This window comes from Cyprinus carpio, chromosome B8 (genome assembly GCF_018340385.1).
Source record: "Cyprinus carpio isolate SPL01 chromosome B8, ASM1834038v1, whole genome shotgun sequence".
NCBI lineage: Eukaryota > Metazoa > Chordata > Actinopteri > Cypriniformes > Cyprinidae > Cyprinus > Cyprinus carpio.
Genome location: NC_056604.1, coordinates 21,001,554 through 21,029,069, shown reverse-complemented (window position 1 = coordinate 21,029,069; position 27,516 = coordinate 21,001,554). Strand labels below are relative to the sequence as shown.

Sequence of the window (27,516 nt, the reverse complement as noted above, 5' to 3'; positions counted from 1 at the left end):
TAATGAACTTTTTCACAATATGCTAATTTTTTGAGAAGAACCTGTATAAATGGGTTAAGCAACAGATGTCTTCATTCCCAACCTCTTTCTCTGGTGACGACATAACATTTGGATTGATATTGCAAAACAAGTGTGTTGAGCTCTGTATTAATACAATCATATGTCTAGCTTAATTCTTCATTCACAAATGTAGAATTGTGAAATCATCTCCCAAATTTTTTTTTTTTTTTTTTATGAATTTAAACTGTATATAAAATCTTTAAAATTCTTGAAAGGTCCTAAAGCATAAAAAATATTTGATACCCTAAAACACTTCCCAGCTGAGGTTAATAGCTGAACAATGACTGAATTATCCCCTTATGTCATGTTATAATGTCTTTTTTTTTAATCATTTTTATTTTTATTACTAAGACTGCATATATTTTCCTGTTTGTATTAAGAGCTGCTCCCTCAGGCTATATCTTTTCTGTATCCTATTCTGAAGAAACGGATTTTATGCAGCCATGTTTGTTTGTAAATCTTGAAATTTTCAATAATAATAAAAAAACAAACGCATTTGCTACACTCCGTTGCTGCCCCGGAAAAACAAACTGTATCCACTGTTCATGTAACGCTGGGTTCTTTGGGAAGCTGAACACAGTAAACTTTCCCTCACATCCATAAACACGAATAGGGTATTCCTGCACAATCAGAGGCTGCAGTTTTAGGACCCCGGTTATAGGACCCCGGTTATAGGACCCTAGTTTTTTGTGACAGCGCCACCTACCGAACTGGATCACCAAAAACACTAATTTGACATGGACGACATGGACAATCAGACAGTGCGTAACGATATTCAATTAACTTTTATTATATTACGTTTAAACGAAGCAAAGTTTACATAGCCAAAATGAGAGCTGCTAATTATGAATTAATAACTAATTCCCACAAATTTAGAATTTGTGTTCTAGATGTATTAATTACTACTATTAAATCGTGGCCATGATTTAATAAATCCTTGTTGAGTTTTATAGTAAGTAAATCTAGGCAGCACATTAATTTAACTTAAAAGATGAGCATGAAAGCATGCTGATGTTAAATCTGTAAGATTTACCTGTAGCTTACTGTGTTAGTGTGAAAACTTGCTTAATCATTGTTTTACTTTATTAGTTAAGTAAAAAACTTTAATAATTCAACTGCCTGGTTGCACTACAAATTAGCCTGTCGTTTTGGCATTGTTTTGCAATCATGAATGAGTTGTTTGGCAGTTTTAATAGTCTGTAACAGTTTAGCCTAATCTGCAGGCAATTTAGCCTGTCTACCTTGACAGTGAGGAACAACAGGACATCTTGTTTTCATATCTGAGATGAGTGATGGATAGGATACCAACACAATTAAGCGTCACAGATGAAGTGCAGTTCATCTGTGGTGTTCTTTTTCCAGAGGTATGCCGAACCATGTAATGTGTTTGTGTGTCCTGCTCCTGCGCTTACAAAATGTACTGTATAAACTGCATGCTAGCACTACAGTATAATGGCTTGCTGTTCAGTAGTGGTATTATAGTATATTTATATTAATGTTTTTCATAAGCCATCATAAATGCCCTGGAAGTCCTACGGAGTTTCTCCTTGCAGGAGGCTGAGCAGGTCTTCCTTTCTGGTCTGGATTATCATTGCAGGTCAGAGTAGATTATTAATTATTTTTGAACAACGCCCAATGCACCCTTTTGTTACTGATATTTATGTTAACACAACAGTGATTGTTCTCTGATAACTATTTCAGTGAAGTGGAAGAATTTAACAGACAAATTGACAAACACTTGAGGAAAGAAGGGAGACTTCTATTGATGGGTATTGCTCTTATATATTCACACATTTGGAGTTTGGAATTAGACGTCAGTAACATGAATATTCTATTTGACTTTCTCTCTCAACAACTCCAACATTTCATAATATATATATACAGTATATATATATATATAATAAAAATACTCCTGAGATTAAATGTCTTTCAAACTACGTATGTACTAACCACCTGGGTCCTATAACTGCGGCCCTGAAACTGCAACCGTTGCTATATCATCCAGTTCGGTAGGTGGCGCTGTCACAAAAAAACTAGGGTCCTATAACCGGGGTCCTATAGCCGGGGTCCTAAAACTGCAGCCTCCGATTGTGCAGGAACATACTATTGAAAAACACACTTATTTGGAGACATTCTTGAACAAATCCTATGCAGTGCTGCCGAGGATTTCCCGACGAAACGCGTTGATGAGCACGGTCTCGCTCTCCTCTGGCCAACGTGTGCGTGGGCGCGCTTTTCCGAGAGAAATGCTCATATAAGGAGTTCCACCATTGTCTACGTCATTAAATCCACAATCGAAGAAAAAAAAAAAACAGCCGAAACTTGTACCAACCCGGAAGTAAGATTTTCGGCAGAGAAATTCTCCGTCATTCGTCCAAATTATTTTTTAAAACTTTGGCCATGTTTAGTATGGGAATCCATCTCTTTAACACTGTGAACAACTCTGAATACATGAAACACCATTGTAGCCCCCCTTTAAAAACAGGTGTAAACAGGGTAAAATTCAACCAAACCAGGAAACTGCACACAGTCTATTATGAATAATAATAATAATAATAATAATAATAAAACTCTTAAAGCTATACAACATAACAAATCAGTTAGGTTAATATATATATATATATATATATATATATATATATATATATATATATATATATATATATATATATATATATATATATATATTAAACACATTATGCATATTACATATTTAACTTGTGTAAGTTTACAGCACATTTTTCATAAAATAAAAAAAAATGCTTTTGCCTTGGTGTTGGAGCAAAATAAAAACATCTTTACAATTTCTTTTTGGGATTAAAATATTTAAATCATCAAGAATGTCAAATCAAAATCTACAATTCAAGAAAAATATAAAATATTAGACATCTCAGGCCACCACTGAAGTTTAACAATAACCTCTTAAAACAAGTAAAATTTTATTATTACTGTGTATAATTCACCCAAATCACCTATATACATACATACATACATACATATATAGAGCATCCAGAAACTATTCACAGCGCTTCACTTTTTCCCACATTTTACTATGTTACAGCTTTATTCAAAAATTTATTAAATTCATTGTTTGTTTGTTTGTTTTTGTTTTTTTTTTGTTTTTTATTACGGCATCCTATTTCAACGGATCATCCTTGATGTTTCTACAACTTGATTGGAGCCCACCTGTGGTAAATTCAGTTGAATGGACATGATTTGGAAAGGTACACTCCTGTCTATATAAAGTCCCATAGTTAACAGTGCATATCAGAGCACAAACCAAGCCATGAAGTCCAAGGACTTATCATAGCCTTTACCCAATACTTTGTTGAAGCATCTTTTCACCAATTACAGCCTCAAATCTTTTTGGGTATGATGCGACAAGCTTTGAGCATTATCATTTGGCAATTATCTGCTATTCTTCTTCTCGCCTCTTCGCCTCTCAAGCTCTGTCAGGTTGGATGGGGGTATTTTCAGGTTTCTCCAGAAATATATGATTGGGTTAAATCCCAGGCTGTGGCTGGGCCACTCAAGGACATTCACAGAGTTGTCTATAGGCCACTCTTGCTGTGTGTTTAGGGTCATTGTCCTGTTGGAAGGTGAACCTTCTGCCCAGTCTGATGTTCTGAATGCTCTGGACTAGGTTTTCATTTCAGCTATCTCAATGTTTTGGTGCATTGATCTTTTCTTCTACTCTGATGAGTCCCTCAGTCCCTGCTGCTGAAAAACAGCCCCACAGCATGAGGCTTCTACCAGCATACTTTACTTTTGGGATGGTTTTCTGCAGATGATAAGCAGTGCCTGGTTTCCTTCAAACATGATGTTTAGAATTGAGGTTCATCAGACCAAAGAATCTTGTTTCTGAAGGTCCTTTAGCTGCTTTATTGAAAATAGAAGTGTGTTTTCATGTCTTCACTGAATAGAGGATTGAGTTTGGCCACACTGCCATAAAGCCCAAATTGGTGGAGAGCTGCAATAATGTTTGTCCTTCTGTAGGTTCTCCCATTTGCATATATGATCATGGAGCTCAACTAGAGTGACCATCAGGTTCTAGGTCACCAGTCTAGACATGGCCCTTCTTTACCAATTGCTCAGTTTGGCTAGGAGACCAGCTCTAGGGCTAGGAGACCAGCTCTAGGAAGAGTCCTTGTTTTTTCAAACTTCTTCCATTAAGGGTAACAGAGACTACATGCTTTTGTGAACCTTCAATGCTGCAGAAATTTTCTGTACCCTTCCCCAGATCTGTGCCTTGATACAATCCTGTTTTGGAGGTCTACACAATTCCTTGGACTTCATGGCTTGGTTTGTGCTCTGACATCCACTGTTAACTGTGGGACCTTATATAGACAGGAGTGTACCTGTCCAAATCATGTCCAATCAACTGAATTTACCACAGGTGGACTCCATTAGGAACATCTCAAGGATGATCAGTAGAAACAGGATGCCGTAATATAAAAAAATGTTGAAAGAGTGAAGCGCTGTGAATACTTTCCATATGCACGGTATATATATTAATAAAATAAAAATAAGAAAAAAAATTAAAATTAAAATTATTCTTTACTTTAATGTGACTTAAGTCCCTAGAGACATTGTAGTAAACCATGATCACCTTATGTAATGTCCATAACAGTACAGTTTACATTTGATATTGTGTTATGAATTGGTTACATATGCTTCATTTTTGTTATTTTCTCCATCTCCTGAAGCCCATGAACATGCTACAGCCATAACACAAAGTCACTATAAATGAAAATATCTGTGGAGAAAGAAAATAACACGATTATAATAACACATTTTTTTTTTATTAATAACAGTATTATTTTCATACTGTAAGTGTAATATAATTTTATTTATTCATAATTGCTTCAAGCATGGCTCACGTAAAAATTAAAATTTAATTTCTGCTTTAGACGTTTAATGGTAAAGGTAGGATAGTATGGAAGTGACAGAACAGTTCCAAATCAGTCAGTCAGTCAACCAATCAATAAAAATATACAGAAAAACAGTTCTATTGTGAAATATTATTTCAATTTCTAATATTGGTTTTCTGTTTTAATATACTTTAAAATATAATTTATTTCAGTGATGCAAAGCTGAAATTTTATCAGCCATTACTCCAGTCTTCAGTGTCAACATGACCCTTTGAAATCATTCACATATGATGATTTATAATCAGTGTTGGAAACAGTTGTGCTGCTTAATATATTTTGGGACCTGTGATACTTTTTCAGGATTCTTTGATGAATAGAAAGTAAAAAAAGAACAGCATTTCTTTAAAAATATAACAGTTTCCAATAAATGAATGAATGAATTAATGAAGCTGCACAACTGTTTCCAATGCTGATATATATATATATATATATATATATATATATATATATATATATATATATATATATATATATATATATATATATAATTATATATATATATATATATAAACTATGTCATTCCAAGTTTTTGACATCAGTTGGATTTGCATATTCAACCTGTTTTTTCATGTCAGTTATATATAAAACTGACATGAAAAAAAAAAACAGGTTAAATATGCAAGTCCAACTGATGTCAAAAACTTGGAATGACATAGATTTGATGTAAACTGAATGTCAAACATATTGCCCTACATATAAATTAAAGCAATTTCAGTTTGGGCTTAACTTCTTATTTTCACCCAGTTATCACTGGAAGAAATTGCTGTCCAAACTGAATTTAAAATGATGTTACAGCATTGTGATCAATGACTAATATTTGACGTCAGATTGATATCAAGGTGCCCACTGGGAAACAGTTATTTTACAATGGCCATGTCACTTTTCAAACATAATATGAGTAGGCCTATTGAAATGTCTTTCTATGGAAGTATTATTTTACATACCATATCTCAATAGAAAAATTATATTGTCTCTTCATTTTAACTGGAACGCAATATATGCAGTCATGTCTGACAACTTGACAAATGTTTTCTGAAATCACAGTATAAAAATAGATATGAAGATATTTTGGAAATCTTTATTTTAGCCTTGTTTTAGCCTTTATTAAACTGTATAAAACGATAATAAATGTTATGCATAGTTAATCTATTTAACCATTTACACATTTTAAACTATGTGAAGTGCTTCCCTCTTTTGGACAACATTAGTATTACTTCATCTCTCAATAGAAATCTCAATAGATTTCTTATCCTGTGAACATTAGTACATATTGTAGTCCATCTGCAATTTTTAAAAACTTATTTTTCTATCTCCTCTTAAACCAATTCACTGATTTACAAAAAATTTTGCATGTATCATCTATAGACACTAATTACAAAAAGTTATCAAAAGAATTTGAATTAGTCAAACTGTTTACTAAACTATAACTTCTGAACTCTTTGATGAATCCAAATTATTTTGATAACTTTTTGTCATGAGGATCTCTTGATGATACACATAAAATTTGGCATTAATAGGACAAATGGTCTAGGACGAGTTTGAAAAAGAAGATTTATAAAACAGCTCAAAATGGTGGAATAATTTTATGCAGCTTGACACAGAGAATCATAGAGAGAATAATTTTGATTGTACCCTGTATAGTTGTGGAGATATAAGCAAAAATGTAAAAGTACTTATTATAGTCCCACCTCTGGTCTGATCGGGGGGTGTGTGTGTGCACACCTAAGTAGTGTGGGATATTTGGGACCATCCTGCCGAATTTGGTCTTTCAACAACTTATGGTTTTGGCTGGCCAGACACTGGCAAGGGCAGACACTTTTAGGTCATAATAATAATAATAATAGCAGCAATTAAGGGGCCAAGCAGAACAGAGGCAAATGTGGAGCTAAGCATGGCATTGAGCATCAGACCAACTGCAACAATAAGTAATTAACACCATTTTAGGATCACTGTACTTGAAATTACTGAAAAATCATAAATACTGTACAACCACTAGTAATATGATTTAATGGGTCATCACTTTTGACCAATAGGTGGCACTGTTATCAAATCGATGTGGCATGTTCTGTGTGAGGTGAAAATGGCACACACAAAATGTCATTATGTCAAAGCTTTGTGGACACATCCTCAGAGTCATTTTAGCATTATGTCTTAAGTTTGTTGCTGTGCTATACAATAACCATTTTCTCTGTTGACACAAATCCATAACTTTTTGTCAGAATGGTCTGAAGATGATCTGACTCAAGTCTGGTGAAAATCAGATAAATGGTCTAGAAGGATTTACAAAAATAGATTTTAAACATAAATCAAAATGGTGGAAATTAAGTTTAGCTGCAATGGCAATAATGATATCTATTTTCTCTGCATGACCCAAGGAATATTTTGAGACCAGTTTCATTACAATAGGCTAATTTAATCAAAAGTTATTAGCATTTTATGGAAAATTATTATTAATGGTTAATGGCTTAAAATGAATGGTTTACCACTTTTGACCAATAGGTGGCGCTGTTACCAAACTGGTGTGGCATGGTCAGTGGGCAGTAACAATGGCACATACAAGGTTTGGTGTCAGTATGTCAAAGCTTGGCAGAGATACAGTCTCAGATGCAGTTTTGAATCCAACAATTTCATTGATGCGTTATTCCAAAATGGTTTGGTCTATCAAAAAGCTTTTGATATCTTTTTGTTAGTATGTTCTGAAGATGATCCGAGTCAAATTTGGTGAAATTCAGACAACCGGTATAGGAGGAGTTCGAAAAGGTAGGTTTTCAACATAAATCAAAATGGCATGCAGGAAGTTCAGCTGAATATGGAAAAAATAGTATCTGTGTTCTCATCAAAAGAGTTTCATTACAATAGGCTAATGTACTCAAAAGTTATTAGCAGTTTTACAAATTTCATTATAATTTTTGAGCACAAGGTGGTGCTGCCCTGAAACTTTTTGAGTACCATAAGGACATAATGCCAAAAAAACATACTAACTTACATAACAATACGTTAATGTGTTTGTAAAATATAGCACTGGACAACAAAATTCAAAATGGCCGATGTCCAAAATGGCTGACATGGGAAAACTGGTTATCATTCGACTTTGTATGCTACACTGAATCTAAAACAGACCAGCTTTGTGAAAACTGATCCTGACTACTAGGTGGCGCTGTAACAAAACTGTACAGGTAGCCTCAGGCCTTGATTGTTATAACACCAAGATTGGTCTGAATACGACAAGACCTGATTTGGCGAGCTTTTCTTCGAATACGTTCGTGCGGGTTTCGAGAACGGATGGGTCTATCAAAAATCTTTTGATAACTTTTTGCCAGCATGGTGTGAAGATGATCTGAGGCAATTTTGATGAAAATCAGACAAACCATCTAGAAAGAGTTCGAAAAGAAAGGTTTTTCAAACTACAAACTCAATTCCAAAAAAGTTGGTACACTGTACAAATTGTGAATAAAAACAGAATGCATTGATGTGGAAGTTTCAAATTTGCCACTGTGTGGCATCCCCTCTTCTTTTTATAACAGTCTGCAAATGTCTGGGGACTGAGGAGACAAGTTGCTTAAGTTTAGGAATAGGAATGTTGTCCCATTCTTGTCTAATACAGGCTTCTAGTTGCTCAACTGTCTTAGGTCTTCTTTGTCGCATCTTCCTCTTCATTATGCGCCAAATGTTGTCTATGGGTGAAAGATTTGGACTGCAGGCTGGCCATTTCAGTACCCGGATCCTTCTTCTACGCAGCCATGATGTTGTAATTGATGCAGTATGTGATCTGGCATTGTCATGTTGGAAAATGCAAGGTCTTCCCTGAAAGAGACGACGTCTGGATGGGAGCATATGTTGTTCTAGAAACAGGATATACATTTCAGCATTGATGGTGCCTTTCCAGATGTGTAAGCTGCCCATGCCACACGCACTCATGCAACCCCATACCATCAGAGATGCAGGCTTCTGAACTAAGCGCTGATAACAACTTTGGTTGTCCTTGTCCTCTTTAGTCCGGATGACATGATGTCCCAGTTTTCCAAAAAGAACTTCAAATTTTGATTCGTCTGACCACAGAACAGTTTTCCACTTTGCCACAGTCCATTTTAAATGAGCCTTGGCCTGCGCTTCTGGATCATGTTTAGATATGGCTTCTTTTTTGACCTATAGAGTTTTAGCCAGCAACAGCAAATGGCACGTTGGATTGTGTTCACCGACAATGTTTTCTGGAAGTATTCCTGAGCCCATGTTGTGATTTCCATTACAGTAGCATTCCTGTATGTGATGCAGTGCCGTTTAAGGGCACGAAGATCACTAGCATCCAGTATGGTTTTCCGGCCTTGACCCTTATGCACAGAGATTGTTCCAGATTCTCTGAATCTTTGGATGATATTATGCACTGTAGATGATGATAACTTCAAACTCTTTGCAATTTTTCTTTGAGAAACTCATTTCTGATAATGATCAACTATTTTTCGCTGCAGCATTGGGGGAATTGGTGATCCTCTGCCCATCTTGACTTCTGAGAGACACTGCCACTCTAAGAGGCTCTTTTTATACGCAGTCATGTTGCCAATTGACCTAATAAGTTGCAGAATGGTCCTCCAGCTGTTCCTTATATGTACATTTAACTTTTCCGGCCTCTTATTGCTACCTGTCCCAACTTTTTTGGAATGTGTAGCTCTCATGAAATCCAAAATGAGCCAATATTCGGCATGACATTTCAAAATGTCTCACTTTCAACATTTGATATGTTATCTACATTCTATTGTGAATAAAATATAAGTTTATGAGATTTGTAAATTATTCCATTCCTTTTTTACTCAAAATTTGTACACTGTCCCAACTTTTTTGGAATCGGGTTTGTAATAAAAAATAGTGAAAAAACTTGACCTTATGAATTTTAAATTTTAATGTTCATTGGACTTGGCATGAGGCAAAGGAATCACAGGGAAAAAAAAGATTTTCCATTTGAACTTTATGGCTCAAAAGTTATTAGCATAAACATAAGTGCAACTTGGGACAGTTGGTGGAGCTAGAGGGATTGAGTTAGAGACTCCAAATTTGCTATGGTAACAGGTCAGACTGTTCTCTATCAGTGTGCCAAATTTCATAACTTTTCCACAAGCAGTTCTATGGGCTGCCATAAAATCAAGAGGTGAAGAAGAAGAAGAAAGGGAAGAAGAAGAATAATAAGAACGGCAACGGATACAATACGTGCCTTGGCATCTTTGGTGCTTGGCCCCTTATAGGAAACTCAGTATGACAACAATAGAGTTCTGGCAACTTTGGTACTTAGACCCATAAAAATCAGCTTATTAGTGTGATTTCTTTCAGTACACAAACTATAAAATACTTGTTTTGTCCTACCCTGGTTAATATGCAGAGATAGCTATAAGTAGCTTCAGAAAACTGTACAAATTGTGACTCTGTGGTGTGTTCACTCAAAGCAACATTAGCTCAACTAAGGCCATGAGTTTTTCTGCGGTTCAGCATGCATGCTAGAAAAATGTATTAGTTGATTGCACTGTGAGCAGGGATGTAAAATACTTGAGTGAGTTTACTTAATTACTGTACTTAAGTATTTTGGGGTATTTGTACTTTATTCAAATACAGTTTTACTTTATTACATTTCTGAAGAATAAACAGTACTTTTTACTCCTTACAATCTTATTTCAAATTGAAAAGTACTTGTTACATTTTTGCATTTTTATTTTATCTAACACATTAAATTTGGAACATGGAAGCTCACACATGCATGCCAATATGGTTTGTTTTTATGCATCAAGCACATCCGTTTCAGCTTCAGTTATAAATTTCATCAGGTTAATTTCTCGCTTCAAAATGTATTTCCCATCAAATGTGAGGAAGCATAAGGTAGCTAAGTTTATTCATTATTTATTCATTATTTTTTGTCTGTTATAACAACCATCAGCCTTCTTACTACAATATCTGAATAAACAAAAAAAATTACAAAAAAAAAAATCAATAAAAAAAATAAAAACAAAACACATTTTTTAGTGGCCATGATTACGTTTTAAATTAAATGTTACAAATCTCCAAATCTCTGTTAAATTAAATGTAAATCATGTTTAGTAACGTTCTTACCTGGGAATCGATGTTTATTATAATGATATATTGTGCAACAATTAGGACTGCCAATGGGTTATTTAATCTAAATAATTACATGATTTGCTCATTAATTAATCTATTTAGTCATAAATAATTGTATATCATTATTTGCTGTGAGGGGGAAAAAACTCTAAATACTCCAAATAAACAATTAAAAGAAAAAATGTTACAGACAGGGGTGTTAACTAGACAACACAAATAGGTGACATTTTCAAAAAGTCAATATTGTATGTTTTAATTGATGTCGCTCATCATTAATTCAAAACAGGCTCTTATTTTCTGTCTGGAATATATTTCTAGCCTCTGCATCTAGCTCGTTAGAGGGATGCTCCACCCAAATATTACAATTCTCTCATAATTTACTCACCCTCATGCCATCCCAGATGTACATGATTTTCTTCAGTTGAACACAAACAAAGATTTTTATTGCATGTAATTTAAAAAAGTAAACAGTGGTAAAGTTAAATAATAATAATAATAATAATTGTATGTTTCATACACAGGCCTATTGTTCCACTTAAGAAGACATCAGCAGGGGTTATATGGGTAACTGTTGTCATCTCTTTGTGTACTTTTTGAAGCATCATCTTTGGAGATGCCATAGACTTGGATTATTTTTTTTCTAAAACTCTTAGTTTGTGTTCAACTGAAGAAAGAAAGTATAAATATGGGAAGGTGTAAATGATTTTTTTCTTATGTTCCACTGTGCTGCATTTTAATAGTTGTTGTTGCATTAAATAGATGTGTTTGTTATTATTGTGCCATTGTTTTGTTTTCTCCCTATAATCAAACTTTTGTATTTCTGACAAAAATAAAAAATGCAGTTTTTAAGAAAATTTACTTTGCATTAAGAATATGTTTCAATATGATGGAACAAGAATCTCCTTTCTTTTTTCTTCCTTTTTTTTTTCCTTTTTCAGGGTTACTTCTAATTTTTTAATACTTGAGTATACTTTACAGTCACACTTTTTTTTACTTTTACTCAAGTATGTTTTTGGCCAGGTACTTGTACTTTTAATTGAGTAAAATTATCTTTACTTTCACTTGAGTATAATTTTTGAGTACTTTTTACACCGCTGACTGTGAGTCACAAAGTCATTCAACTTGTGCACTGGACTTTTAATATATTGCACAAGTCATATGGACCACTTTAATGATACATTTATGGTGCTCTGGTGTTTTGTTTCTTTTCATATTTTGGGAGCTTTACAGACAAAGTCATTATGAACAAGCGTAGTGGTTTGGAACAATTTGAAAATTACAATCAATGAAAATCAAGGGAAAAGAATCAACTCACCGCAGCAGCAACATTAATGCTATATTCTCTATAGTCCAGAAATGTTATTATATTGCCACGGGGTCTGCGTATGCAGGTGTTGTTTGCATATGTACCCGCAGATGAAACTGTAGCTTCCAGCAAAAATGCACCAAAATAAAACAGCAAAGCGATGAAATGGTAGAACATGTCCTGTAAACAATGGGAGACAATCTGAGTTTATGATGTGTACAGATCAATTGATCAAAGGCTAGATTTCAGATAATCCTGTCAGATTATATTTCTAAATAAATAAATTAATTCATTCATTCATTCATTCAATTTATGTTCAGAAAGACTGTGCCAACATCTCCAAGACATTTGAAGAAACCTATACTGAAAATCTATACATCAACAACTATCAACAAAACAAACTATAAAAAAACCTTTAATGCAAAAAAAATGGTCACACCAAATATTTATTTACTTATTTATTTTTTCATTTCTTCATGTCATTCCTAACAGACTCGATGATGGCGAGATCAGATCTCTGTGTGGAGCACATTGGCTGTTGTCAGATTCCTTATGCATACAAAATATTATAAAAATGAGAAAAGCCATGTTTGGAAATGTAAAATTCTCTTCTATATTACTGACACAGTACAGTATTGTTAAAGTCATCTGAGCCAAGGACCTAATAATCTACAGCCTGTAGGGCTGGTTTAAAGTTCCTCTTATTTCTATTTCGTATTTTTCTTCTTTGCTTTGTTTTTTTCAGCAAAAAATGGTAATGTAACATAAGAGTTTGAAAATACCCCAGTAAAAAAGCCTGTTTCCACTGCAGGAACTTTGCCCAGGAACTAGGGACTTTGGGCCGATACTCGGTGTGTTTCCACTGCAGGAACCAGAATCTAAATAAAGTTCCAGGTAAAAATGTGCCCCTCAGAAAGCCCCTGCTCGTGAGGTACTACTTTTTTAAAGGTCCGGAACTTTCAGGGGTGGGACTTGGACACTGAACATGCTGATTGGTTGAGTTCACACAGCATTATATTTCAACCACCATTTATTCGCATATTTACTTATTTATTATTACATTTTTAAATATTACTGTTAATATTACTGTCATGAAATTTTTGACCTGTTTTTCAGGCGAGAATGTAGTTGTTTAAAACTCAAATCTGCTGTTTATTTAAAAAGACAGCACCTATTTTAAAAAAGGGCTCAGGGCGCTCAGTGCTCATGTATCCCGCTGAGAGGACCATAACCTGACATTTGAATGAACAGTAGAGTCCACACCACAACTATAACGATAAAGACAAAGAAAAACGATATTGTTGGAATCACTTTCAAAACAATTTTTTTCCAGCTGATGAACGATAAAAAAATTGACAGCCAATCAGAATCCATCCTGCTGTAATGAGCTCGAGAATTTAAAGTGGCAGATGAGCGTGCGCTTAGAATAAACAGAAGTCGCTGGTGTGGACGCTAATATCGTTATCTTTATAGTTATCTTTATAGTTATCGTTCTTGGTGTGAACGGGCCTTAAGGCATTGGGACTCCAGCAAACCATGATCAGAGCCATTATACACAAATGGAGAATACTTGGAACAGTGGTGAACATTCCCAACCTACCAAAATTAATCCAAGAGTGTAACAACGACTCATCCAGGAGGTCATAAAAGAACCCAGAACAACATCTAAATTACTGCACTCCTCACTTGCCTCAATTAAGGTCAGAGTTCATGATTCAACAATAAGAAAGAGATTGTGCAAAAAACGGCATCCATGGGAGAATTCCAAGGCAAAAGCCATTGCTGACCAAAAGGAACACAAAGGCTCGTCTCACATTTGCCAAAAATATCTTGATTATCCCTAAGAATTTTGGGTAAATATTCTGTGAACTGATGCGACAAAAGTTGAACTTTTTGGAAGGTGTGTGTCCCGTTACATCTGAAAGTGAAAGTGAAGTGACGTTTGGCCAAGTATGGTGACCCATACTCGGAATTTGTGCTCTGCATTTAACCCATCTAAGTGCACACACACACACACGCACGCACCATGAACACATACCAGGAGCAGTGGGCAGCCATATTGCTATGGCACCCGGGGAGCAGTTGGGGATTCGGTGCATTGCTCAAGGGTCTCACCTCAGTCATGGTATTGAAGGTGGAGGAGCGCTGGTTATTCACTCCCCCCACCTACAATCCCTGTTGGACCTGAGACTCGAACGCACAACTCTATCCATTAGGCCACGACTGCCCACAAATGCAGTGTTGGCGTAAAACCAACACAACATTTCATAAAAAGACATCATACCAACAGTCAAACATGGTGGTAGTAGTGTGATGGTCTGGGGCTGCTTTGCGTCTTCAGGACCTGGACAACTTGCCATGATTAATGGAACCATGAATTCTGCACTCTATCAGAAAATCGTGAAGGAGAATGTCTGACTGTCAGTTTGTGACCTCAAGCTCAAGCACACTTGGGTGATGATCCCAAACACACAAGCAAATCCACCTCTGAATGGCTCAAGAAAAACAAAATTAAGGTTTTGGAGTGGCCAAATCAAAGTCTGGACTTAAATCCAATTGAGATGCTGTGGCATGACCTTAAACAGTCCATTAATTCTTGAAAATCCTCCAATGTGGCTGAATTAAAACAATTCTGCAAAGAAGAGTGGGCCAAAATTCCTCCACAGCGATGTGAAAGACTCACTGCCAGTTATCGCAAATGCTTGATTGTTGCGGCAAAGAGTGGCACAACCAGTTAGATTTAGAGGGCAATTACTTTTTCACAGTGCCAGGCAGGTTTGGACAGCTTTTTTCCTTTACAAAATGAAATCATTATTTAAAAACTTTATTTAGTGTTTACTCTGGTTATCTTTGTGTAATATTAACATGTTTTTGATGATTTGAATCATTCAAGAGTGACCAAAAAAAAAAAAAAAAAAAACTTTTTCACACCACTGTAACTGATAACCAGTTATGCCAGTAATTTCTGAATTGTGCCTGTTTATATTTTTATTTATTTATTTTTACTAAATGCAAGGTTACACAGAAGCCACACTGTTGATTTTTGAGAAAAAAATATAAATGTATATATGTGTGTGTGTGTGTGTGTGTGTGTATATATATATATATATATATATATATATAAATTGGTGCATCTCAAAAAAATTTGAATATTGTGAAAAAGTTTGAAATTGAAACTTTCCTATGGGATCAGAATCCTGCGTAAAGTATTGCAGTCAAGGATAAAAAAAAAAAATAAATAAGTGTGAAAACAAAATAAAAAAATTTAAGTAAAAAGTAAAAATATATTGTACAAGATTTAAAAATGAAAGCAACGTTTTCAGAATAGCAAACAATAGTCACGGATTGAAAAATAATAAGCATAAATAAAAAAAATTAGTAACGCATTTTTAAAAATAATAAGCATGAATCAAAACTTTAAACAAGTTTAAAATCATATTTCACAAAATTTAAATATTAATGCAAATATTGTCTGACTTACGCACAAAATCATGTTTTTTCAGCTCTCAGACACTTTCTGCTCATATTTTTATTTTTTGTATGCTTATTCTGTTTTTCCCTTCCCTCTTGTTTCCATGTTCTGCACTTGGTTTTCCAAATGTCTCGGTTAGAGTTTCATGTAAATCATGGCGGGCTTAAGCGACATTATTGGTCCACTAGTTCTAGATTTACAGTTCCTCCTCTAGCCAATCAGATGAAGAGGGGTGGTGACATGACTCCAACGCGCCTTATTAGTTGCCCATGTTCAGTGTTGTTCACTTGTACAGGTGAAAATGGACAGCTGTCAGCTGGGATATATCTTTCCATACAGGACACCTTTATGTCTGCCTGTCACTGCTGAACGCCTGCCTGGCGATCCGTTAACGTTAAATGAGTAAATTAATTATGAATAAATTAATGTAATGTTTTGCATTGACAAGATCTGACTACTGATTAATGAAAACGATAGTGTTGCAGAGGAGACAGTTACAGAGGCCAGGTGGATTTGATATACACAACAATTTATTTGCAAATTGTTTATTTTACATAAACACTACGCAACATATGCAACAAGCTACATATATAATTGCATAACACTATCATAATGTTTTCAATATATAAAATAAGAATACAGTGACAATATGAAAGTAAAACAGCCAGCAGGTAGCGGCAAGTATCTTTAGAGTAAGACATTAAATCATTCATTCAAACGGCAGATTCATTCAGTGAGGAATAATATCATGCTTATTATTTTTTTAAAAATGCGTTATTAATTTTTGGATTTACACTTATTATTTTTCATTCCATGACCACTGTTTGCTATTCTGAAAACTTTGCTTTCATTTTTAAATCGTGTGCAATATATTTTTAATTGCGTTTTTAAATTTTGTTTTCACGCTTGTTATTTTTTTATCCGTGACTGCAATACTTTAGGCGGGATTCTGATCCCATACTTTCCACTGATAAAAATGATTTTGTGGTGAAGAAATATTACATAAAAACAAATGTCAGTTCTACATTAAATAATTTAGTTCAGGCAAGAATTAAAGGGGTCATATGATGCGATTTGAACATAAACATAAACATGTTATGTTTCTCGTCGCTCTGGCCAGACATAACAATATGTTAAGAGGTGTAACATTTCCGTCACATGCTTGAGGCATTCGGCCAATCACAACATGCTGGATAGCTGGCCAATCACACCACACCTCGCTTTTCAGAGCGATGAGCCTTGCAAAAATCTACGCGTTTCAGAAGGCAGGGCATAGAGGAGAAACAATAATGTGCAGTATGTGGAAAATAATGTTGTTGTTTTTTTTTTTGTTTTTTTTACCTTAAACCGCATAAACATTTCTTTACACCAAATACACAAAATAATGTTCTTTTTAGCAGCATCATATGACCCCTTTAAAAAAATGAAAGTAAATTCTATATTAGTACTTAATTTAAGCTTGGAGAAATTAAGGTTGGAACTTATAAGTATATTTTACTTGGAATTGTTTGTTATGTTTAGAAGGATTCTTTAAGTAAATATCAAAGTTATTATCACGTTTTTCCCATCATGCACTGGGGCATGAATAATTAATTTTTACATATATGTACACTAGTATTTTCATCAGCTAAACATGGTTATAAGTTAGTTATTTATTTCTTTCGCTGTAGTGTGTCAGTAGGAAATATCAGTGTACATTTCCAAATATTCATTTTGCAATTAATTGTAAGGCAGTGCTCCACACAGAGATCTGATCTCATCATCATCCAGTCTGTCTGGAATTACATGAAGAAACAGAACAGACTAAATCCAGGAGAACTGTGGCAACGTCTCCCAAGATGCTTCAAGAGACCTACCTGCAAAGCTACAGTACTGTTAAAAGTGTTTAAAATTTGTGTAAAAATGCTGTAAAATGAGGATGTTGTCAGAAATAATGGCATAGATTTTCTTTGTCAATTAACTTCTATTAACTAAATTAAATCAACATTTGGTGTGACCAGCCTTTGTGACAGCAAGCAGCTTTTGCCATAGGTGCACTTGTGCATAGATTTTCAGGTAGCTTTGCAGGTGGTTTCTTGAAGCATCTTGGATACATTGCCACAGTTCTTCTGGATTTAGTCTATCTCAGTTTGTTCTGTTTCTTCATGTCATTCCAGACAGACTGGATGATGATAAGATCAGATTTCTGTGTGAAGCACTGGCTGTTGTCAGACTCTTTGTGCAAACAAAATCTTACTGGATTATTATTACATTATTATTACAAGTAATGGCAAAATTAATGTTTGGAAATGTAAACTGATATTTCCTACTGACAAACCACAGCCAACGATAGAAATAACTGACTTAAAACCATTTTTTTAGATGGTGGAAATACTAGTGTTTGTCTAATAATGTTAAACACTAACATTGTAATTCATGTAATGGATTTAAAATGGATTTTCATATTTTCTTGATCTTGGACAGAATCAGGATCTATAAAAATACATTATGTACATAAATGCAATTAAAAAAAAGAAAGAAAAGAAGAAAAAATAAACAATACAGGCATAGTAAAAGGTATATTTTTGAATATTGTTAAAAGTGACAAAATAAAGATCTGTTCATTGATCTGTTCAAGATCTGTCCTGGGATATAAAATCTTGAACAAATGCAAATCTTCCAACCTATCTAAAAATTAAACTTTAAGAACTGTATTGCAAGCACTGGTATTTCCTGTTCTACCAACCCTATGACCTTGAGCAAGGTGCTTAACCCTAAACTGTATTTGGATGACTGCCCTGGCAATTAGCGTCCAATAATCTAAAGTGTCCAATCTATGAATGTGTTAAAATTAGTCTTAGCACTGTGCATTTGTAAAGCCATACACACTCACCATGAAATTCAAATCAGTGTTAATCTTGTCAGCCAGGCCCAGCAGAAACAGGGAAAGGTATAGAGATGAACAGACGAACATGGTTACTGAGACAAACATCACCCATCCCTGCAACAATGGCACAGACACATTCGTCGACGCTACTAATATCCACACCAACCCTCCAAACACCTGATTGATAAAAAAGTATATATATGAAGCCACTGCATTTTATATAGCATATTAAAAAACAAGTAATACCAAAGATGAACAATTACCAGATATTTTAAGCATTATCATGGGATAAAATCATTGTTTAGTTACTTGACCTAATGCAACCTGCGACCCACTAAAAACACCAGAGTTTGCTGACAGGTAAGACAGGCTTTCTGAATTCAAAGACCTAAAAATGTATGATTAGTGTGTACAGGCATAATAAACTTAATATTAACCCAGTAAGCCTTGAAAAAGTTATAAACAATAACACTTACAATTTCCAAACAAATCAGGGCCCCTGAATATGTCCTCAATATTTCCATTCCAAGGGGTAGAGAAATAGTCGGTGCTGGAAAGGAGGTAGTCGCCGGGTTCGGTGTTTCCGCCATACTCATTCAGCTTGACAAATACAGGTTGAACAAAGAACTAATGCATGGGAGAATCCTGCTGGAGTCATGTATCAGGAACAGGTCTGACAGGTGTGTGGCCACTCCCATCTTGTTAGGTCATTTCAGCTCCCACAGCTGAGCCAAACAACGGTGTCTGAGGGCATGCAGTCTTAATTATTCTGAATTTGACAGGCTTTATTATTTAAAATGTGCCACTGTTTTTAATTTAATTTTAAGTTTTCCTTAGTCCACAATACGATTTATTTTATTTTATTCTGTTTGGCCATGCACAAAAATAACTGAACAGTTTCATAACTTTGGTTAATAATTAACACATGTGCTTAGTTTCAACATACCTAAGTAAACATTATTTTACACCCCAATTTGATAATAAATAAAATCTCAAAGCAGAAACAACTCTTTGTTTGATTTGATTTGATTCTAGGTACTGAATGAAGTCCATGCACTATGTAGTAAAAGTATACTGAAAGGGTTAAGAGGCTTTCTGAAAAGGTAATTGTCAACAATGAAACAAATTTACCATCCATAAATGGAAGGTGAAGTGCACAGGCCTTTTCATTAAATATTGCCTAAAGTTTTGTGGAAAAGACCACTGCTGTGACTTCTTGTACAATGCTGAAGGATATACTGAACACTGCAGTCCATTAATATGAACAGAAATGTTTGATTAAGGTTGTACCATTTATTATACAGGTGCATCTCAATAAATTAGAATGTCATGGAAAAGTTTATTTATTTCAATAATTCAACTCAAACTGTGAAACTCGTGTTTTAAATTCAGTGCACACAGACTGAAGTAGTTTAAGTCTTTGTTTCTTTTATTTGTGATGATTTTGGCTCACATATAACAAAAACCCACCAATTCACCTCAACAAATTTGAATACTTCATAAGACCAAAAAAAATAAAAAATAAAAAAAACATAGTGATAGTGAATTGGTGGGTTTTTGTTAAAAGTGAGCAAAAATCATCACAATTAAAAGAACCAAAGACTTAAACTATTTCAGTCTGTGTGCACTGAATTTATTTAATACACAAGTTTCACAGTTTGAGTTGAATTACTGAAATGAATGTAATGGGACCATGGTTTGGGCACTACAAGTCCCAGCAGCCCCAGCATTATGTAAGGAAGTAGTGAAGATTGTTTGTTCTATCTCTTCCGCTTTTGATTTCGGGAATGTTGTGGCGGATCTAGAACTTTGAAAAGAATGATATAGCACTTCAAAAGAATGGCAGCAGATAAGCAGTTACATTAAATACTGCCGGAGCTTCATTGAGAACTGAACATATCATGTACCGGTTAAGAGTGTTGTGGCTGGATTATTGCCTGACTGATGGTTGCCTGACTGTCCCAGTTGGAAATAGTGGATGTTAGAGGGATGCACGGTTACCGTTTACTTTAGCTTTAATACTTTTGTTATTGTGTTTTTATTTTGAGACCCAGAGTGTCAGAGGAGAGATTAGGCCCCAAAGAAACTGGGTTAATAGTGATTGTGTTACAATGCTGACTTGTGTTTGTATCACCTGCATTGCCCACTATTAATTGTTTATTTTTTCTTTTATAGGTTTAGTTTTGGTTTCTTAAGCCAATGTTGGCCACCTAGTTGCCCGTTGTGGATGGCGGTGGTGAGGTGGCTGAGATTGTGTGGTGGTTTGATCACTTTATCTTTATTTTTTCTGTGTAGGTTTGCAGTGTGATTGATGTGAGCTTGACTGCTTTGAGAACACTTTTGCTCGTGCCACTTCTGTCTTCACTTTCTGGGTAACCTGTGGCCATCTATAGTTGGTTTTCTTTTTGTTGTTTATTTATTTTGATTTTGTTTTCATGTGGGTATTTGCATCAAAGATTGGTGATGTGATGTTTTAATACTTTTACCTGTCTAAATAAAAATGTGCCTATTTATCAAAGTCACCTCATGGGCCCTTTCGCCTGGTTACTACTGACCTTTTTAGGTCATCCCACCACATTAACTTTTCCACGGCATTCTAATTTATTGAGGTGCACCTGTAACTACTTATAAGTGTATTATATATATAGTAAAAGAGGACCTCTTTGGGCTGATCTTGTGTGGAAAAGTATTATTCTTAAATTCTGGAATAGTAAATTTCTTAAAAAAAAAAAAAAAACACTTGTCCCTTTTAGACTTGCACTTTATTCATTCACTGCTTGTTTTCTTAAAAAACTAAGGGGGAAAAAACTAACACTAGCTTTTCTAATCTTTTTGTATTCTATCTATTTGTTTTCTTTTTGTTTATTATATAATTTACAGTAAAGTGTGTTGTAGCATCTGCTTAAGATCATGTACGATTTGGGCTTTATGTTGTAGGGATTCCTTTAGCCTTTTGACATTTGCATATAAATTACAGAATCTGGCCCCATAGTATACTTTTATATGAGTGGTTAATGGCAAGGTTTACCCCCATTATCTGGAAGATACTGAGCAGACCTTCTTTAAGGTCTCCCATCCAACTTCAAACACATTCCGAGATAACTAGATAGCCCTCGATGCCAGACACCTAATGGGCCCGGCTGAGCAGCCAGCTCACACACACACACACACACTCACTCAAACCTTCTTGCATTTAACTCAGGATATAAGCCATTCCAAATGTATACAATATATTCCTGTGTGTTTGTATGTTTCCCAGCTCATATTAGCATAATTATGATTCTCTAGCCGTGTTAGTTGACCTCTAAGTGCCTATATTCAAGCATTAGAATGTATCTTTATGTTTCTATCTGTCTTGCATATCTTCTTGGTACCTAATTAAACCTCTCAGTTTGCCTTAGCTAAATATCTCTACTATCTGAGCCTAAAATGCATCATACTATTTGTACCATAGTTTGGGTTACCAGATAACCAGTTAATCACTCCATTAATAAAATATGCAAATCAGGTGTCACCGAGACAAAGAAACACTTTCCCGCTGAAACTATATGCCTTGTTATTGGTCAATCCAACCAAAAGAGGTACTGGGAAACCAGATAAAACCTCTTCCACACCCAAAAGGCGTGCCCTCTTAACTTGCGGTTCCCTGGAGACACCCATCACCTTGGACACCTCGCGACTCCCCTTCCGGGGGGAGGCCGATCTTCTGGCAGTTTTCAGCAACTTTGTTGATTCACTTCGGAGCAGTCAACCCATGGATGAAATGACGAAGGTTTCACTCCTAACAGGATCCAACAGGAATCTACGCATTATACATGCACCGGGACACTTTACTCAGCAACTACAGAACCAATGCAAGTAACCGATTGTTAACTATTTAGATGCGCTTCTAGGCTTTGACCCCTTTTAATTAAGGTGATGAGATTCTTTGACGGTTCTTAACAGGTTGTGATTTAGTTTATGAGTAAATACTGCCATGACTCTTCACTCTCTTGCACGTGAGCACTCGCTCGCTCTGCAGTGCGCTCTATCTCTCTCTCTCTCTCTCTCTCTGTCCATGCCTTCCTTGCGTTTGCATCTATGTTTAATGTGTGTATGTTTGTGTTTAGTCTGATGTTGCATGTTCCCCTGTAGTGTAGTTTAATAAACATCCATATGTATTCACACTTGGTTGTCTGTGTTTGCTGCTCACAGAACGAGGTCACTTTAACATTCCGGTTTCATTACATGCTCTGGGAGCAATGTATTAGTAGTAAAATTATTTTTCGTGGTCAGAGAAATAATTTTACTTAGGGTCAATAAACGATTAACACTGTCCGCCCTGCGGACGAACAAATCATTTTATTGTACTATTAATGATATAATGCTACAAGGAATTCCTGAAGATGAATGTATTTAATAATAACCCGTTATGATTAATTATGTACATCTCACTTTGAGCTAATTTGTTACATTATTGGTGGAGAATTTAGGGCAACTTTTTTAACCTAGTTCTGTGAGCAGACTCAGTAACTGTGTTGTGTTTCTTATGCGTGTTCATTCAAAACAAGACTACTATCCAAAGACATGTTTTTGTGAATGAATGTGTAGGCTATACATGCCCACGTTCGGAGCCTTAACAGTTCCTGAGTTCCTCACTGAGAAACCAGCCACTGTTAATGACTTTAATTAACTGCAGTTTATCAAATTTGACCCTGTAAAATGGCTAAACCTTTTATAGTGTGTCTCAATGCAATTTTAACCTCCCTAAATTGAGCGAAGAAACCCTCTTTTAGCGTGAAGAAGATAGAGAGCGATGTTCCTCGCGTATATTAAAATTAAGGCCTTAAGTTATGTATAGCTAGATTGATGCCATAAAACTAGACTATTACTCCCGTGGGTTAAACCATTAGCATAGCTAACTAATGTGTGCCCTCTTGCCCATTCACGGAGCAAAATTAATCTTAGAATACTGCAGGTCAGTGTTGGATTAATGATAACGGGGAGTCTTAAAATCTCAATCAAAATTGTTGCAACAACTGCATAAGTCCCATTTATCTGGCGAAGAAATCCCAGAGGCAGCATGTATACATAGATTTATACTAAATTTATCTGATATTGGGCAAAGAAACCCCCCACTTTCAGTTTTAAATGCATAAGTCTGACAAAGAAACCTCAGATTAGCTGCATGAATTGAACTGCATGGCGAAGAAATCCCACTGGCAGTGATATTAAAACTGGGCGACGAAGAAATCTCGCTGCAGTATATTTGCTTTTATTAGTGATTTGAGCGATGTTCCTCATCTCCCTAAATTAAAGCTTTCCTTTAACCATCGCATATCATAGTAGTCATTGAAGTGACGCAATTGAATAGCAAAGTAATGGTTTAATTCTAGTCTAGCTAACTAGTAACTTGCCATTGTCTGTGAAGTGAATGTGCTGTTTTGATTTGTGAATTAAGCTATAGGCGATACGTCATAACTGACGGCGCGTGAGTTTCCCATGCAGATTTACAACAGTGCAAGTTCTGCTCTGTTGTAAGCTTGCATCGGTCTCTTAGCAACATCTGATCCTGGAAGTTGAGAGCAGCCTCTTCTGGTTCAATCTGATAACAGCACCCACTTCACAAGTGTATCCAAAGCTAACTTAACTGTTAGCTGTTAGCATCCGACTAACTGACACTGTGAGAGTCTAAAGTGTGAACCACTCTTCTCTCTCTCTCTCTCTCTCTCTCACTCCTGGTTTCACTTCTTGTTTATACTATAACCTTCTGTATAGACTCAGTTAGGTTTGCCCCTATTGGTTATTTTGTATTTTTTTTTTGTGTGTGTGTGTTTTTTACTTTATTCTACCTCTCTATGATTTCATTTCATTCATTTATTTTTAGCTTGAAGGTACAGATTCAGCTAAGTTGATTTGAATTAAATCTGAGATTTAATTAAATCAATTTGTTTATTTTTATTATTTATTTTATTCTCCTAAAGCTATTAGGACATTTTAATTTTTCTATCCAATAGTAACATATAGTCAATCATAGCACAGTGACTGTCAAAATACTAACAGTTGATGGCTTTTCAAAAACTGCATTACTTTCTTTTACATATTTGACATCCAGGGGCTGGTCATATAATTAGAATATTATCAAAAAGTTGATTTATTTCACTAATTCCATTCAAAAAGTGAAACTTGTATATTATATTCATTCATTATACACAGACTGATTTATTTCAAATGTTTATTTATTTTAATATTGATGATTATAACTGACAACTAACGAAAATCCCAAATTCAGTATCTCAGAAAATTAGAATATTACTTAAGACCAATACAAAGAAAGGATTTTTAGAAATCTTGGCCAACTGAAAAGTATGAACATGAAAAGTAGCAGTGTGATTACAGCATCTCTCTCATTGTGGCATGGCATGGAGTCGATCAGTCTGTGGCACTGCTCAGGTGTTATGAGAGCCCAGGTTGCTCTGATAGTGGCCCTCAGCTCTTCTGCATTCTTGGGTCTGGCATATCACATCTTCCTCTTCACAATACCCCATACATTTTCTATGGGGTTAAGGTAAGACGAGTTTGCTGGCCAAGGGATACCATGGTCCTTAAACCAGGTACTGGTAGCTTTGCCACTGTGTGCAGGTGCCAAGTCCTGTTGGAAAATGAAATCTGCATCTCCATAAAGTTGGTCAGCAGCAGGAAGCATGAAGTGCTCTAAAACTTTCTGGTATACGGCTGCGTTGACCTTGGACCTCAGAAAACACAGTGGACCAACACCAGCAGATGACATGGCACCCCAAACCATCACTGACTGTGGAAACTTTACACTGGACCTCAAGCAACGTGGATTGTGTGCCTCTCCTCTCTTCCTCCAGACTCTGGGACCCTGATTTCCAAAGGAAATGCAAAATTTACTTTCATCAGAGAACATAACTTTGGACCACTCAGCAGCAGTCCAGTCATTTTTATCTTTAGCCCAGGCGCTGTCTGTTGTTCAAGAGTGGCTTGACACAAGCAATGCGACAGCTGAAACCCATGTCTTGCATATGTCTGTGCGTAGTGGTTCTTGAAGCACTGACTCCAGCTGCAGTCCACTCTTTGTGAATCTCCCCCACATTTTTGAATGGGTTTTGTTTCACAATCCTCTCAAGGGTGCGGTTATCACTATTGCTTGTACACTTTTTTCTACCACATCTTTTCCTTCCCTTCGCCTCTCTATTAATGTGCTTGGACACAGAGCTCTGTGAACAGCCAGCCTCTTTTGCAATGACCTTTTCTGTTTTCCCCTCCTTGTGCAAGGTGTCAATGGTCGTCTTTTGGACAACTGTGAAGTCAGCAGTCTTGCCCATGATTGTGTAGCCTACAGAACTAGACTGAGAGACCATTTAAAGGCCTTTGCAGGTGTTTTGAGTTAATAAGCTGATTAGAGTGTAGCACCAGGTATCTTCAATATTGAACCTTTTCATAATATTCTAATTTTCTGAGATACTGAATTTGGGATTTTCCTTAGTTGTCAGTTAAAATTATCAAAATTAAAAGAAATAAACATTTGAAATATATCAGTCTGTGTGTGATGAATGAATATAATATACAAGTTTAACTTTTTGAATGGAATAAGTGAAATAAATTAATTTTTTGATGATATTCTAATTATACGATCAGCACCTGTACATGTTTCATTTCTTCTTGAATAGACAATATAAAAATTTGTAATTTAGTTACCTTCAACTGAAACCCATTTTTAAGTGTTGAATGTGTTCATTCTTGGCAACATACTGTCTAAAACTGAATAAGTCATTACTTTATAGAATGTACAAAATAAAAAATAGTGTCCTCTATGCAGAAATTCAGTTGGAACCTTGATTGAAATTGCTCACCAGTGAGTGGTGGTTGCATGTGGATGGTGCCCCATGGTAGCTGATGCCAGAGATCAACAAAATTACAATATGCATGTCCTTTGGTTACTATGCAAGCTTGTTTCCCTTACCTCCTTATCTTCTTCTGATCCTCTACTCCTCTCCCTCCTCCAACTATTCCTCTCCCTCTCCCAGGCATTATTTTTTTCTCTCTCTTGATTCTTTGTGTTGTTCTGCATGCACAAAACCAATTCAAAGAGGTCTTTTTTACTCTATGTTGATGTAATGGAAAGAGCATCAACACCTGACTCCAACTGAGACTGGAATCAGCTATTTCTAAATATTTTAGTGATCTGTTACTTAAAAATGCTTATCAGTTGTTACAATATTTTATATAGAGATATTTTTTAAATACATTTGAGTTGCTGTTGTTGCAGAAGTAGAGGCTTTACACTATATCTAAAGTTTGGACCATAAGGTCTTCATTTCTGTCATGCTGTGTTTAAGCATTTGTAAAAAAGATAAGAAAGATCTATGATTTTGGTATGGGGTAAGCTTATGTGAAGAGAAAATTTAAGCATTTTAGAAATGTGTTAATTTACTGAATATTGTGTGAAAACAACATGAATTGTGTTAAAGGTATGGTCACAACAGACTGATGTTGTGCTAATTGTGTATAGTATTTTGAAAATGTTACTACAGATTGGACAAAAGGATGTTAGCATTGAAAAAAAAAACTGTAATGTAAATGTAAATGTAATGAAAAGTGCACTCCTGCATAAATGTGAGATTTTAGAAGATCTGCACCAAAGACTGGTGCCAGAGAAAGGGGACAGGTGGGAGTCCACTTGCATTCCACCATTCCCAGTGCAGTCAGAACCTGGTTTGACACCCATTCGAGAATGATGTCTCTTTTCCTTGCCCGTAACTCCCCTTTCCTCACCATTAAG

General features: G+C 35.5%; 2 protein-coding genes across 4 annotated transcripts in view; one reads left to right on the top strand and one right to left on the bottom strand.

Annotated features, from left to right (window-relative positions):
- Window positions 1-27,516, top strand: part of LOC109053914 (disintegrin and metalloproteinase domain-containing protein 9) — a 1,168,157-nt gene that overhangs the window by 926,065 nt on the left and 214,576 nt on the right. The gene's annotated exons all lie outside the window — the stretch shown is intronic.
- Window positions 2,963-27,516, bottom strand: part of LOC109088193 (protein MAL2-like) — a 34,434-nt gene continuing 9,880 nt past the window's right edge. Inside the window, exons 3-6 of one of the 2 annotated variants that reach the window (XM_042730118.1) lie at window positions 19,208-19,475; window positions 18,738-18,908; window positions 12,403-12,573; window positions 2,963-4,816 (exon numbers count right to left, since the gene is read on the bottom strand). In XM_042730118.1, coding sequence (XP_042586052.1) covers window positions 4,745-4,816; window positions 12,403-12,573; window positions 18,738-18,908; window positions 19,208-19,327 — 534 coding nt within the window. In that variant the 5' untranslated portion in view covers window positions 19,328-19,475 and the 3' untranslated portion in view covers window positions 2,963-4,744. Of the gene's footprint in view, window positions 4,817-12,402; window positions 12,574-18,737; window positions 18,909-19,207; window positions 19,706-27,516 lie in introns of those variants that run through there. The other variant, XM_042730119.1, reaches the window with a different exon arrangement.